The 16228-nt window shown below is 34.9% G+C and overlaps 1 protein-coding gene and 1 pseudogene across 1 annotated transcript; one reads left to right on the forward strand and one right to left on the reverse strand.

Moving 5' to 3' along the window:
• The first annotated feature begins 683 nt into the window (after nucleotides 1–683).
• On the forward strand, nucleotides 684–1202 carry LOC122417410 (uncharacterized). The gene is made up of 2 exons (XM_043430903.1): nucleotides 684–870; nucleotides 952–1202. The coding sequence occupies exons 1-2, from the start codon at nucleotides 684–686 to the stop codon at nucleotides 1200–1202; spliced, it is 438 nt and encodes a 145-aa protein (XP_043286838.1).
• A 2079-nt stretch (nucleotides 1203–3281) lies between these two features.
• LOC122416956 (ras association domain-containing protein 4-like) lies at nucleotides 3282–11145 on the reverse strand (annotated as a pseudogene).
• Nucleotides 11146–16228: the final 5083 nt, after the last annotated feature.

Below are 16228 nucleotides of genomic sequence, written 5' to 3' on the forward strand. Positions count from 1 at the left end.
AAAATAGCTTGTATAAAAATTAGCTTTTTTCTCAAATGCATTTGTACAATAGTTTATTATATTTTGTACTTTTTTCAGTAGATTGCGATCTACGAATTTTGAATTTTGCGAGTCAATATGATGAAATGACAATAATGTCTATTTAGTCGACTTTGATTAATTTACGAGGATGGAAAAGTATTAATTCGAATTGGTAGCGATACAATAGAACTGCATTACAATAGTACTATTTACGAATTCTTACTTTGCTATTTTTCTTCATTATTTGTAAGCGACATTTACCTGACGTTTCACATTTGGAGAAAAAAGTTTATTAAATGGAATAGTAATAATCCCGATTTATTCACGAAGATAAAAAAGTGTGATCCCTGTCTACAATAAACAAATATAGCTATGTGAAATATTAAGTAAATTTCGAAAATATTTCTATCCATATAAATAGCTCGAACTTTTTCCGGTAGGCGGCGACCTACAAATTTTGTTTCGTAAAAAATATCAGTGAGTGATCTTATTAACAATAATCGGTGATACGCGTGAAGCCATTTACGCAACGACCGTCCTCAGCGAAAGCCGTTAGTAGATTTACAATAAAATATTGTAGTGCATTTTTTTTTCGTTTTTGTAAAAATTTTCTATTCATGCAAATCATGGTGTGTGTATATAGAAACGTGTGGTTTTTTCAGATGGAAACGATCAACAATAATCTCGAAAATCTTAATGTGGTCGGCGATCAAGTCCCGGACACCTCACCCTCTTGCCACCTCGAGGATCTTGCCTCTTCTGGGTCACCAGCTGGACCATCAGCCACAACAGATACAACGCCGAGACCTGTGACAACGGAATCTGAAGATGACCCTCAACCGCGTAATCGTAAGTATTACGAACGAGATCTACGCCACTACAAATTTCATTGTTACTGTCATTAATTTTTTCTTTCATTTATTACGACAGATCGTGGTAAGAGAGCTGGTTGGAGAGTGAGGGAAAACATGCGGATGAGGCTCCTTAATAATCTCCAAATTCGTTCGGTCGATTACATGGTCGCCCGAAATATAAGGGCCATGAACCGTCGTCGCCCGGATAGCGGTGGTCGTCGCGGCAACCGTGGAGGTGCAGCTGGACAATATGACCACACCGAAGGCAAAAATTTAAAAAAAAACGCTCTCAATGATGACATTAAACCATTTCTGAAGAGGCGATAACCATTCAACTCGACTAATAAAAAAGTACCATTCTTACTGTCTTTCTGTGTGTTTCTTTCTCGCCCCCACCCTTGTCCAATTGTTTAAATAATTGTCTCGCTGAGATGCCTTGCTGAAAAAAAAATAAAATCTTCGCTTTTGATAACCTGAAAGAACGAGGAATATTCCATTATCGAGGTTGATATTTTAAGGTAATTATATTTTTCTACATACTGCATCTCGACATAATATTCTCAACAACTATTCAATCAATGTTATCATTGAATGTGTTTGCAAAAGTGATTTCGTTATATGGATAAACAAGGAAAAGGAAAATGCGATAACTGGTGAGGAATAATAGTAAAGCAGGAAGATTTTGCACTTCGTTGTCTGGCATTACGCTTGCTCCAACTGCTTGGATATAATTGCCTTACTAAAAAACAAAAAAGCTTGAAGCACACCAGCAAATGTCATTACAAGATCCTCTGATTTATCGAACAAAATCAAAGGAAGATCTACTAGCACCGAGGCCTAGGAAGAACAGAAAGCTTAAATTGAGATGCGGTAATGAATACTACGATGCCATATGTAAAGCAGTTTTTAACACCAATCACACCCTATTCCTGCCGTTAGAACCTCCAAATCCATAAAAAAAATGTAGATAAAACTGGATGTGTTTATATAAACAATGTAAAGATTGGTAAGCATTTTGATATATTATTATGTACTCTGTACACTATATATTCTGTACGCTATGTTTGTGACACTGATTCAGCTTGTCGCAGTATTTTTCTTCACAATTAATACATTTGATAAAGTGAAACATGCATTTGATAAAACAAAATAAATCGTGAAAATAAAGCCATAGCCAAAAGTATTACCCTCTTATGTATTTATCAAATTTCATCAAATAGCCATCTCAAGCTAATGTTATATTTCTATATTTTTTGACTATTTCCAAGTTACTTATCCCAGTTACTTCTACTTAGTATTGACACAATTTTTCTTATGGTTATCCTTATGATAACTAAACATTAAATAGTGGTCAAGATTTTCTCCTGTTAAAAAAGAGAAATGCAGTTTTTTGATCAATGATGTACACCAAATGTTTTATGAAATAAAATATTGATCAGAAGTACTGGATGAAAATTATCGAGATTCAAGTCTACGCATAGAAAAAAAAGAATCAACACTCCTTCGAACATGTGCCATACTGTACATGTAATTTGCGTTATACAAATTCAATTAGTTTTCAAGTAACTTCCTTCTTCCATAAATATTTTTCAAGTTAAATGTCGAGTATAACTTTTAAATAAAGAGCCAATAGATGGTTGACACAATTCGTGCAAAAAAAATGGTAAGACGTGTTGAAAAATAGATAAATTATTTGGGATTTTTTTATGCTGAAGAAATGTATTAAATAAAATCCCTTGCAATTTTTTTTTTAAGTACATCATTGTTCTCAAAACTGTAATTTTTTCGTATAACGAAAAATCGTTAAAAACCGTCTTTTCAAAATGACCCACTAAAATCATAAAAAGGAGTAGAGAAACAAAATACAGCTGAATTTGCCCGCTACAAAATCCCAGTTCTTCAATTAGTTCGGGCGATGGTTTTTCGTCAAAATGTTCGATTATTTTTCCGAATCGTAAAAACATACGGGTCACCTAATACTTTGGCCAAAGCAGATGTCTTGCAATCTGAAAATATAAACTAAATTATCATGCATGTCGGCCATTGTTTTGAATATTATGTAAAAATAAATTATTCATTTCAGTTTCCGATTCCTGAGCAATATAGAAGAGCACACATCCCGTCGAAGATGGATCTTTTGTTACTGGTGATAATCGTGTTTTACGATGAGTTTTACTCACGTTGGCCAAAATCAATCCATATGTGTGGCTTGTCGAAACGTCAAGACATCGAAGAAAGTATATTTGGCAGATATTAGCGCTACGAAGAATATTAAAAACGGTGTTTCCCATTTTCTCAGCAATAAGACAGATGCAAAGATTAATCTCGTAAAATATGACGGAAAACAGGTGTAAAGAACTCGCCAGGCCATTCAGCCTCGCCAGCCGTCAGTAACGATGATCAGTCGCACAAAACCGCACATACATATGAACGATACGAAGTTCAAAAATTTTCAGGCTTTCTATGAAAAAACACTTGCTGATGGAAACGTTCAACATAAAAAAATCAGAAAATATTAATTCTCGATGAGAAATGTAAAAAGAAACATAAAATAAATCCCAAGATGAATTCTTCGACCAGCAGCCTTGCAAAAAACAAAAATTCTGACGTGCCTGTAATAGCAAAATCACAGAATATCTCCGAAGAGATTTCCGTTCATGAGCGTATTGTATTTCAAACGGCAAAAAATATATTTTTATAAAAAACTAACAATTTGTTGTTTTTATTTATATTGAAAACTTCATAGGACAAAAAAACAAATGAATGATTCTCGTTTCTTTAAAAAAAATTGTTAAATGTTTATGAAACATTACTTTTTGAACATGATTGTATAAAGTGAAAAAATGATTAATGGTCGTAAAATAATGTTTCGAATGATTAACGCTCTCTATAATCTGACATTCAACTATTCCATCCGTTGCTTCATTCTGCGTCTCATTTCTTTATACCTGCAAAAAAAACGATTTTTTCTGTGTTACAGGTAAACTTAAATTTTCTATAATTTTTCTAATTAGCCATGATTGTTCCCACTTGCTTACTTTTCTTTCAGCATTACGATATGTCGCTTTTCTTCGTAATAATGTTGAAGTATACCGTGGCATTTGGCAACTGAGAGATTCAAAAACTGTGTTACGTCCGAACTTATCCCAGGTGTAGACAATTTATCTGTGAGAAATAGCCGCGCTACATTTTCGTGCAGTCCCAAAATTATTCAAACTTCCAACGGATATTCGTCTTCTCTCAATCTCCGTTGTTCTGAAAAATAAAAAATAACCAATTTTAATGTCGAACGAATTGACTTGTTTTGCCCCATTTCTTTGAATTATTAATTAAAGCGGTATTGAAAATAATTGAAAAAATACATTAAAATTTTACCTCCATTATCCCTGACGACGAAAAGAGCAAAATTGTCTGGTTTCGCATCAACTTTGTCCTTGTCCAACATTCGATTTGGAACCCCTTAAGTACTAACGAGATTCGTTACCCAAACGGACATTGAGAAAGGTGAAGCAGGGTAAAAAGCTCGTTTCTCTATTATATAAATTCATGTTTATCGAACAACGTTGTCGGAGATGACTTCGAGACTGTGTTCCCCCGCCCGGACGACGTCGAATGCCGTTGAACCTTGTTTACGTCGCAACACTACTCCGTCTAAAAAAACCAAAAAATCATCAACATGCCAATTAAGCCCAAAACTATCATTAAAAAACTCAAAACTAGATTCATGAATAAAAATTTTGCATATCTTGAAAAGTAAAAAAACTTGAAATGAACCATTCTAAAAAACTTCTAAAAGTATTAAACAATTTGGTTTATCTTATCCATCCTGACTAAGTTCAACCCTAGGAAAAAAAAGGTTGGGACAAGTACATTGATGGTCCCTCGTTTGCTAATAAATCCATCCATAAAAAAACTTTAAAAAAAATTTTCTTTAAAAATTGTCAAAAAAATTATTTTATAAAAAAAATACAGTACAATTCGAAAAAAAATTCACAAATCTAGAAAAAACATTATGTTTAAAAAAAAAATATTCTGTATCTATTTTTTAAAGTTCAAAAAAATCAAATAACAAGTAAAAAATAAAAAACCGAAAAATCGCGTTTGAAATCATTATGGAAACCGATGCCTCATCCTTCTTATTTGATTCGAACAGCTAAATCAATTGAAAAAAATTCCATCTAATTTACGTGCAGCATTAAAATTTATTATATCAATTCGAGGCCAAGTATTTTCTAATGAATTGAAAAAAGTTACCACTTGAGTTACGTACAGCACTAAAATTTATGATATCAATCAGTGGACAAGTATTTTATTAGTAACTCCAAATTTTGACATTATTAAAATGTTCTAAGAAGCTTTTAAATCCAAAAAAAATCACATGAAAGCTAGTCATTCGTTACTCTATGGTGGCAAAGACTTATAAGAAAATCGATTTTTCTCAGACTTTCAGGATCCTTTGGTATTATTCACAAAATTCAACGTCGATTGGATCGATACAAATTATGTTTAAATATGTGTTAAAAGTACTTGTCCGGCCCATCACTTTCCGTTTAAATTGTTTATCCAAATAAAAATCAGGGCTTGTCTAGAACTGATGGTTCACAAGTCACAAGTATTCATGCAGAGGGAATTGAGAGAATTATCTTTACGTAATTTTTACTTAGTTGCACTAATTTAATAAAAAACGGAAACAAATTATTCCGCAATATACAAGGGATTTTATTCTGCATCGATAAATGAAACAAATTGTACATAATATATATGTTCATGCTTCCAAAATAACTCTTCAGTTTATATTCAATGATGTCAATTCTTACTTCCTACTTATTCTTCCAGCGAACGAATTCCATACGGACTAAGAACTAACCTCTACTATTATTAAAAGCATTAAACTAATAATGAATCGCATTTCAACAAATTTTTAACCAGATTCTGCCGTACAATTTCATTTTTTTATGATTGATTTTTTATTGAATGAATAGTGATGGGCCGGACAAGTACTTTTAACACATATTTAAACATAATTTGTATCGATCCAATCGACGTTGAATTTTGTGAATAATACCAAAGGATCCTGAAAGTCTGAGAAAAATCGATTTTCTTATAAGTCTTTGCCACCATAGAGTAACGAATGACTAGCTTTCATGTGATTTTTTTTGGATTTAAAAGCTTCTTAGAACATTTTAATAATGTCAAAATTTGGAGTTACTAATAAAATACTTGTCCACTGATTGATATCATAAATTTTAATGCTGCACGTAATTCAAGTGGTAACTTTTTTCAATTCATTAGAAAATACTTGGCCTCGAATTGATATAATAAATTTTAATGCTGCACGTAAATTAGATGGAATTTTTTTCAATTGATTTAGCTGTTCGAATCAAATAAGAAGGATGAGGCATCGGTTTCCATAATGATTTCAAACGCGATTTTTCGGTTTTTTATTTTTTACTTGTTATTTGATTTTTTTGAACTTTAAAAAATAGATACAGAATATTTTTTTTTTAAACATAATGTTTTTTCTAGATTTGTGAATTTTTTTTCGAATTGTACTGTATTTTTTTTTTATAAAATAATTTTTTTGACAATTTTTAAAGAAAATTTTTTTTAAAGTTTTTTTATGGATGGATTTATTAGCAAACGAGGGACCATCAATGTACTTGTCCCAACCTTTTTTTTCCTAGGGGAAGTTTATGGTTTGATATCACGTTTTTTTTCTCTAAAGTTCCTTATTTATGTTCAGTTGACTATAGGATTTTAGTTTAAATTTCTACGAATTATTTATGATTTTCGGCTTATAACGTTGGTTTTCACGAAAAAAGACCTATTTTTCGTCAAAATAGTACTGAAAATATTTCGTCACAGGTCTGTCCTTGGACTTTGAGGATTTTTTTCCATGTACTCTAATGTGTTTTATCAATTAGGAATCAAAGAGCACGGTCGAAAGCGGGTTGGAGGCTGCGATATGATTTTCGGCTTATATCGTTAGTTTCCACAAAAAAAAGACCTATTTTTCGTCAAAAATGTACTGCAAATATTTCTTCACAGGTCTGTTCTTGGACTTTGGCAATCTTTTTCCTTTAACTCTAATATGTTTTGTCAATTAGGAACCCAAGAGCACGGTGGAAAGCAGGTTGGAGGCCGAGATATGTTTTTCGGCTTGTAACTTTGGTTTCCACGAAAATAGACCTATTTTTCGTCAAAATTGTATTGGAACTATTTCGATAGAGGTTTGTTCTTGGACTTTGGTGATTTTTCTCCTTGTCTTCTAATATGTTTTGTCCATTGGGAACTCAAGAGCATGGAGCAATGCGTGTTGCGGCCCGAGATGTGATTTTCAGCTCATAACGTTAGAAAAAAAAAAGGAAAAGAGGAAAGATAGATCAAATTCAAGACTCAACAAATCCAACAGAATTGGCCATTTATAAATGTCGCTTTTGCATTCTGAATCTAGACATTTTCGTGTCTTCCAAAACGTACCCCCGACGAAATATATTTCCAAAGTTTGCAAGTGGCCGCTGCGATCCAATTATCTACAGTTTGATAGTTGCCGAAAAAAGGCACCTGAAAACATTTATTATGTTAGAACTCAAAGAAGCAAAAAAAACTGAGCGTACTTAATTCAACAGAGCAACGGAATTCAAAGACGTTTAAGGTACCTGCATTGGTTGTGGAGGTAAACAATTTAATTTCAGGATAATTTAGAAATAAATTTAGAAATTCAGAAATTCAGCATAGAATTTAGAAAAAGGAAAATTAAGTTAATTAGTAAAGCTGAAGACTTTTGGGATGAATTTTTGAGATTATACGTTACAATTGGAGTAAAAAATTTAAATGATGGGCACACATGCTGCGACACAAACATATGAAAGTTTGCAGGTATTCGCTCCATACCGCAGTATTGGCACACATGCTGCGCCACAAAAATATGAAAGTTTGAAGGTTTTCGCTCCATACCACAGTAATACATTTTCAATACTATTTGAAAAGAAACACCTTAAAACTTGCTGAACCAAGTTCCATTACATATTACCATAATCAAAGATAAGGGATGATCCGTAGCATATATATCTATCCACAGAAATTTCAGAGTTCGCAGGTATCTGCTGCGGTTCAATGTATCTGCGCAATGAGCTTCGAAGACAGCAATTTCAAATCTATCCATAAATGAGCAACTGAAGACGTTCATAATCAATTTTTTACTTCATATATATGTTACGGTTAGAGTCAAAATGTAAAATGAATGGCACAGTATATAAATTGTATAGTTTGCAGATTTTCGCTGTATTTCAATGATCCGAATCTACAGCATTATAATGAAAAGTTGTCAAAAGTCATGATGTCCCATTAAAATGACATAGCGCACATTGCATTCAGAAATTCTGTAAGATTCTGGGGATGTTGGTAGGCATTATATTTGATCACATCCAAAACTGAGCAACTGTAGACTTATCGGAATGAATTTTTTTTAAAATAATTCCATATTTGTAGTTAGTTTCCAAATTTATCACTCGACAGACCTAATGGGAAAAGAATAACTACCCAGTATACCAAGACCAGAAGATTTTTTGAAAATCTGATTTACAAAATGTGCAATTCAAGATTATGGTTAGAAACCTCTCGAATCATGTTACCACAATCATCATGAAGGAGTAGAAATTCATAAGACACATATTAGGCAACGAATTAATAATATGAATCGATCCGCTGCAAACTGATGCGTTGAAAACAAGGATCGGAGAGGGCAGAGCCAAACTGAATATCAAGCAAATTATGGGGATGTTTAAAAATAATGACAACACAAGATATAAATTAGAAAACATTTATTCAATTGAAGTTACTAATATTCTTACAGTTGCGAGTATTTTAGTTCTATTTATTCGTATATATAACCTTGACATATAACCACGCCACTGACGATATATTCGCACTGGACAATATTATTCGTACTCTGGTTTAATTGAAGGATTATTTCAGTCAACACTTATTTCCAATCGAACGAAATAATGAAATCTTGAAAAGTTTCGTTGACATATGCATCGCGCATTTTTTATATTCTTTTTCACACACACATCACAGACTACATTTACGCGGCCGCTTTGATACCGGTTTAATATATCACAAATAACAACATAAATAGTAATCTGCACTTCTTTAGATGATGAAAATTATTTTTTTATTTATCCCGCACGCACTTCGTAATGTCGAAACTCCATTCTTACGATCAAAAACTGACACATGGTTTGTACCCATATATATATGTATATTGATTGATTTATGACTGCTGTTACCAGTTGTGCTGCGCCGTGTGCTACGTTCTGAAGTTGACGTCATATATATTGTACATTCGTAGTCAGAACTGAAATGCACATGCTATATGCTTGCGCATGCCATTTCAAACTTTGATGTAATTGGCCCAGGATTTTTTTCATTGCTCATTGGTTGGAACAAGAATATTCTCACCGGGAATTGGTGATCATGGGGGCCAAGGAGCCTATGCTTGTAGCGGTCAGAGTACGCGTATACAGATACGTCGAATCCCGAATGTGTGGGTAACTTTTGCATAATCTTAAGCCCGTGCAAAGTTTTTTCTCAGCAATTACGACACCGATCATGCTGATTTTGGGCTCATTCGACAGAGAACTTCTTAATTAGCTGAAAGTTCAATTTTCAAAGCCGTACAGAACTCATGAGTTTCGTAATTAAAGAAAATCGCATGCCAATTTTACCCCCACCATGGCGAATCGTTTTATTCAGAAAAAATATAGTCTCGGCGAGAGCCTCAGGCCAGCAGACGACAGAGCTGTCAATGTACTTGTCCCGAGACTCTACCGAGTCTCTTGATGAACTATGAGTTGATGTTAAAGGATTTCAGTGAATGTGAAACAATGAATTGGCCCTGTTCGTTAAAATTTGAATCTCTCCTGTTTTGACTGATTATTTGCCAGAATTCAATTTCTTTTAAGGTACTTCCAATCCACTGTCAGTGAAAATAATAATATTATCATCATTTCTGAAGTATAACATTTACTGAATCAGAATCACACCCAGCGCGATGCCTCTGCAGGCAATCAGGCCCGGACATGGAACGATTTAATCCTTTCTCAATCCAACTGTCATCCTGACTTACTGATTGATTTCCAATACTATTTTCAAGACTATCAAAATGCTCGATACGTCGCAGCGTTCCATTTTTGCTTGGTGTACCGCAGCAATTGGGTGTATCAGTGCTCAGCAAACTTTCTATACTGTGATTCGATGTACTTGTTATGCTGGAATCAGATATTCTTGTTTGATGTTTGATGATTTTAACTTTTAATGCTTGTGTTGCCACATCCGTCGCATGTCTCCGGACTCGATTGACTTGACAACGATGGCGTTGCGTTACTGGAATGTGAACTTATCGAGAGAAGATTCTCTGGCATTGTTTGATACAATTTGTTACCATCTTCGATTCTTTCGTTCCACCTGAGAAATTACAATTTTCATCAGCAACAGAATTTTTGTAAAAAAAAAGGAAATTCTATTGGGAAAACTTATCTTACAGGAATTTGGTAATCCACTCAGTGGTATCTCGTACTCCATCGCGTTGCCCACACGTCGTCATTGAGACCGTACGTGAAACTACATTTGTTTAAATTGACAATTTTTTATTACTTCGACACGTACTCAAATCATGATGCTGCAAAATTTAAGAATTGAAAGAATAAATTATTATTCTTACAACCAGAATCACACGGTGGAAATTATGAAGAATAGAAATATGAAAAATTTAAGAATTGAAAGAATAAATTATTTTTATTCTTACAACCAGAATCGCACGGTGGAAATTATGGATGAAAGGTTATGTTGGTTTTGCAAATATTTAAAGGAATGAAAACAAAAGGATTGAAACAGAATAATGTCACAAAACAAATAAAAGGAAAACTCAAGGTGTTTATACGAGGAGACACCAAAAATGTTCGTTCATTATCTTTCAACAATATTGCCTATCATTAAACAACAAAAACTCACGAACCCGTTTGCTATTGCAATAAGCGACCCGCACTGTTTTCAAAACTCTTGACACTTTTTCATAAATTAAAAAATTTTAAAACAACACAACTCGCACCGTTTTCTCGATTTTTTTTTTATAATATATCATTATTACACAGACGATGTGATGAAGCCGACGATGTTATCATAGACTACGTTTAACACGGCCTTCTTATTCCAGTTTTATCAAGAGACTCGGTACAACTAAACCCGAATAAGAGAGCCGTGTTACAGACCATATGAAGCCAGACGTTTAACAAATAAGAAGTTTTATCATCGGCGATTGGTTGGAGCAGATATTTCCTAAGCGGTAATTGGCTATGAAGGGCATCAAGAGGCCCTTGTATGTAGCGGTCAGTACGCGTATATAGAAACGTCAAATCTGTAAATGTTTTAGTAACTTTTGCATAATCTTGAGCCCGTGCAAAGTTTTTTCTCAGCTATTACGCCACCGATCATGGTGATTTTGGGCGCAATCGAAAGAGAATTTATTAATTAGTCTCCAGTTTACTTTTCAAAGCCTTAGATGACTTATGAGCTATGCAATTAAAGAAAATAACATGCCAATTTTACCCCCACCACCGCGAATCGTTTTATTCAGAGAAAGTATACTCGGCGAGCCTCGGGCCAGCAGACGACAGGGCTGTCAATGTACTTGTCCCGAGACTCTACCGAGTCTCTTGATTATCATGTGGAATGAGAACCATTTTCCTCGCGTGTTCCATGCTCAAAATATTTCAATACCGGAACAAGGAGAAGCTTGAGAAAGGCAGTACAGCGATTGATGATGAAACGTCTTTTAGTTTTCCAATTTCCTCGTTTTTTAGCTAAGCGGCGAATCAATACTGCATATTTTCGCAGCCGACGTCTTTCACTAGTTTTGAGGTTCACATTACCGAGCAATACATTGAGCGCACATTCACAGATTATTCGGATTAATGCTGGTTCGATTATTCGTAAAATCTGTCGTAGTTGATTTTGTGTAAAGTAGCAAAGTGCTCGTAAAATTATAACATGTTTTTTACCGAGACTTCCTCGCGCTGCCATTACAAACGCATTACTGGAACATCGCGAGATGTGTCGCGCGTTTTTATTTCTTTTTTTGGTAAATAAACGTAATTATATTGGTCATCAGGAAATACGCATGCGCGAAATCGGCAATTATCGGGTGTCGATTGTTTGAGATCGAGTAATAAATAGCCATGAGGGGCAGACGTAGCATCAAAATATACTTCTTGCAAAAAACGAGGATTTTCTGGATAAACCTGCCTGGCAAGATGTTGTATTTGGGCGCGGTCTCGAGGATTTTTAAAAATAACGATATAATTCGTGTTTAAAGAAATATCTCTCTGTCCGCGTCCTTGATGAAATATGTTTTGAGTTATGAAAATGACGCTCAGATTTTTATGATGACTCCCCTTTGTGAATAAATCTACAATGCTATTATTTGAGGCCTCACGCATTAAATCATCGATCACAATAAGTTTAGGACGCTTATCTGCTGAATAGTCACCAGATTGCGGTAATCCCTCGCGAAATTCGATTTTATTACCATACTCTGAATAACCAGGTTGCCATTCAGAGTAATAAAAAAGTATTCGATCGAAACGAACGTCAGCCATTTCGTGAATGTATTTGAAAAATTTTTTTACGAAAAAAGTTTTACCACAACCAGTAGGTCCGCAAATTATGGAGGTCCATGGATGTTTCCACCGCGGATCCATAATGAGAAATGATTGTCAAAATCGAATGCTCTATATTTATATTCGTTCACGTTCATAAAAACAAGAATAAAAAATGTTAAACTGAATGACTTTTTTAAAAAGTAACCTGATTTTTTTTTTCAATTAACTTTTGGAATAACAATCAGAATTATGGTAATAAACAATAATTATTACTCTTCGTTCATTATCATTTATACTAGCTATTTTTTTTTTTTCAAATCTCATAGTCTTCATTACCTTTTTGGAGTGTGACAGATCGCCTCTTACCTTTTTCTTCTCAGCATAAAAATAATAAGGAAATAACAGACAACCTTCTGAAGAATTCATTATTCAGACATGCTAAGAAATAATATCCGTCCTTCGGAAGAATTCACGATAACAACTGTAGCGAAGCCAGGTCTTTAAACCTGAGGTGTAAAATAGCTAGCCGCGAGATAATGTCCAGCCTTCGAAAGAATGCGAAGTGTCAAGTGTAATGGAGTAAGGCCTTTTTACCCACGATGCAAAATGAAGCCCTGTGGATGGTAAAGTAGAACAAGGCTTCTTTACCCTACACGCCAGAGCTAGACGCAAAATAATATTCATTTTCGAGAGAATATGGAATTCCGTTGTGTCACCGCAAAAACTTTATCTTCTAAGATGGAAAAAAAGGAAGGCGCAATTTATTTCCGTAAACATACATAAAAATAAAGTTCACCATTTTCATTAAACGTTATCGCAGTATTTTTTTCATTACAAAACTGTACATAATTTTTCTTATTATAAAATTAAACAATAAAAATATGATAATACTAATCCCATTTTTTTCTTTTTTTTTACACCCTATATTAATATTTTATTACTCAATTCACATTCATGCCGTTGTTCGAACAAAACCGTAGGGTAGGGTACAATATTCTCTATCCTGTTGACGTTTTACACTCACTGGGGCGCAAGACTTAGTTTCTTCGCGTGAAATTACATGATGGAACTCGGTACGTCTTATTGCATCGAATTTCAAAACGATTGGTGCACTCCTTTCTCCCGTCACAAATGAGCGAATCGTTTGATAATTTATTTGTTGACTATTTTGAAAGTTCAACGTGATACCTTTAACTTTACATACTTCTACAGTGGTACCATCAGGTTTACGCACAATAAAAGAATAGAATTTTGGTCCACCCGACACAAACGAAGTGATGTATGAACCATCTCCGTACGCACTTAACTCGTCAGTCAGATCTCCGAGAAATTGTCCGACAGGAGGCTGGTATTCATCACTTCGTTCGTGACTTACATAAATGCACGAGTCGGTGTCACAATACAACACGCGACGACCAAGTCCCTCCAAATATTCATACAGTTTGAGTCGTGCCTGTGCCGTCGTATATGCAGCAATTACAACATTTGCTGTAAGCGATGGTCGAATAGCCTCATCAGCGTTTTTGTAATTTACGTACATAATTCTATGATTTACAGGTAAGATTCCTGTAATTTCAATTTCTGGACTTGTTAGTAAATCCATGAGCTCTACACGCGTAGAAATAATCAAAGTATTAGTTTGATTTTCACGCTGTCCAAATTTTCCCCAAAAAGAATTGAGAGCGAGTTTGGCAAGCGAACGAAGACCCGGGTTGAAATCTATAGCATTTGCATCAAGCACGACTCCTTCTGCATTTTTATAATCGTCGATGTATTGTTGCATCGCTTCAGGATTCCCAACACAATTCGTTGGTGCTCCGCTGGCTTCTTGTTTGATTTTTAGGAAAGTATTTATATAATCTGCAAAAAGACCTCCGCTTCGAGTTAGAGGGTCGTAGCGCGTAATTTCGTACTGCCAAATTTCGTCTACGTGTAATACAGTATAACCTAGTGAGATCACTTTCCTCAATTCATCGACTACTCATGTACCGTTGAAAGCACGGTCTTCTGGATTTTCATGCTCGCAATTCCCATTTGTATCTAAATTCAGACAGCATGATTTACATAAAGCAAATAACAATTTTCCATGAGCTCGAAACGGTAAAACCGGAAAATACAAATGACGAGGGGGTAAAACGGTACACTTGACCAGGCCCTCAACACGCTCTAAAGAATTATTTTGTCCAATGAGAACGCGACACTCCTCACCGACGTACACTTTAGGATGACCTATTGGAAATTTTCCAGTTTTACATACCCATGGATATAATGAACATACATCTACATATTTTATTTTTTCACTTTCTTTTACTTCGTACATATTTACAAAATTTTCCGTTCTTCCTCCAAAAAATGCTTCACGCGGCTCAAGCGGTTCTGAAATCACCATAGGGTGATTTTTCACAAATTCAGCCATTTCATCATTATTTTTCAACATAGCATCATATTCGCATTCCCATATTTCTGTTAGTAAAAATCCCTGCTCTTTAATTCGTGCTGATATCGTAACAGTACGCTCGTATCGCTGATCCATTGTATCATCACAACGCATTCGTTTGTCTCTATTTATACGAAAGCAACGTTTACATCCATGCCAATAACAACCATGGAATTGCAAGACGTGACGAATATTGTTCTCCTCGTAATATCCGTCTACCGGAGGTAAGCCCAGGGGTAAACGCTGCTCTCGTGTGCGACCAGCGTGTGTGATAATAATACCATTTTCTCGCTCGAGCCATACGAGCCACGAAACAGCTTTACGAGATTGTTTATCAGCCCATCGATAACCTCCAGGGGGTAATAGTGCAATTTTATCCGCTGGTAGGAAGTTTTTGCGATATACTAATGAACATGCTGATGCTATTGTACAACTTTCAGCAAACGGGCAAACTTTACCGCATTGGATAAATAATTTACGAAAAGCTAAGCATGCTCGACGTAGCACTGATACATCATCGCGACAATATCGCAAAAATTCCTCAGCAAAATTAAAAATATATCCAGAGTCACTCGTTTCTTCGTACCATGCCATGAACCGCTTACGTTCCGCAGTAAACATTTTGTCAGGAGAATAAAAGTGCAGAGCTGGTAACGATCCGATATAATTTTGATTTTCTGGAGTGTTGAACAGATGAGGAAATGTACCGTTTGTCACAATATCATCAAATCCGAATGCTTTCGGTAGCGCACTGAGAGACATTGGCAAATAATTCAAACTATCGAGAATACAGATTTTTCCTACTCTCATGGAAATTATTTTTGTTCCTCTCATTATCAGTGTAGGCATTTGAGTTTTTTGATCTCCAATGAGATAACGGAGTATGAATTGACCGTCAAATCCTCGAGCGTTATGAGCTATGCAAATTATTTTCTCAAATTTTGAATTAATAGCCAATTTTACAAGATTTCCTACTGGGTCGTTGGGAAATACAAATTCTCTCTGGCCACAAACTTCGCATTCATTTTCTATGATTTCATCGCTTAAACACGAGAGGCAAACACGTTGAGCTACACAGAGATTTGGTTCATTGGTTCATGAACACGAGAAGAATTATCTCCTCGTAAACGTGTATGCTGCTGTGTTTCGAAATCATAGAAAATAAATTGCAACACTAAATTTTTTCGTTCCGTTGATTTTTTCCGATCAAATGATTTAATTTTCAACGGAGCAATATAACAATTATGCGATGTGGG

This window comes from Venturia canescens, chromosome 10 (assembly GCF_019457755.1).
Source record: "Venturia canescens isolate UGA chromosome 10, ASM1945775v1, whole genome shotgun sequence".
NCBI classification, from domain to species: Eukaryota; Metazoa; Arthropoda; class Insecta; order Hymenoptera; family Ichneumonidae; genus Venturia; species Venturia canescens.

Excerpts from the sequence above, each read along its gene's own strand:
- LOC122417410 (XM_043430903.1), top strand. The coding sequence starts at position 684 with ATGGAAACGATCAACAATAATCTCGAAAATCTTAATGTGGTCGGCGAT. Across the intron at positions 871-951 it reads TGACCCTCAACCGCGTAATC|ATCGTGGTAAGAGAGCTGGT; the intron begins GTAAGTATTACG and ends TTATTACGACAG.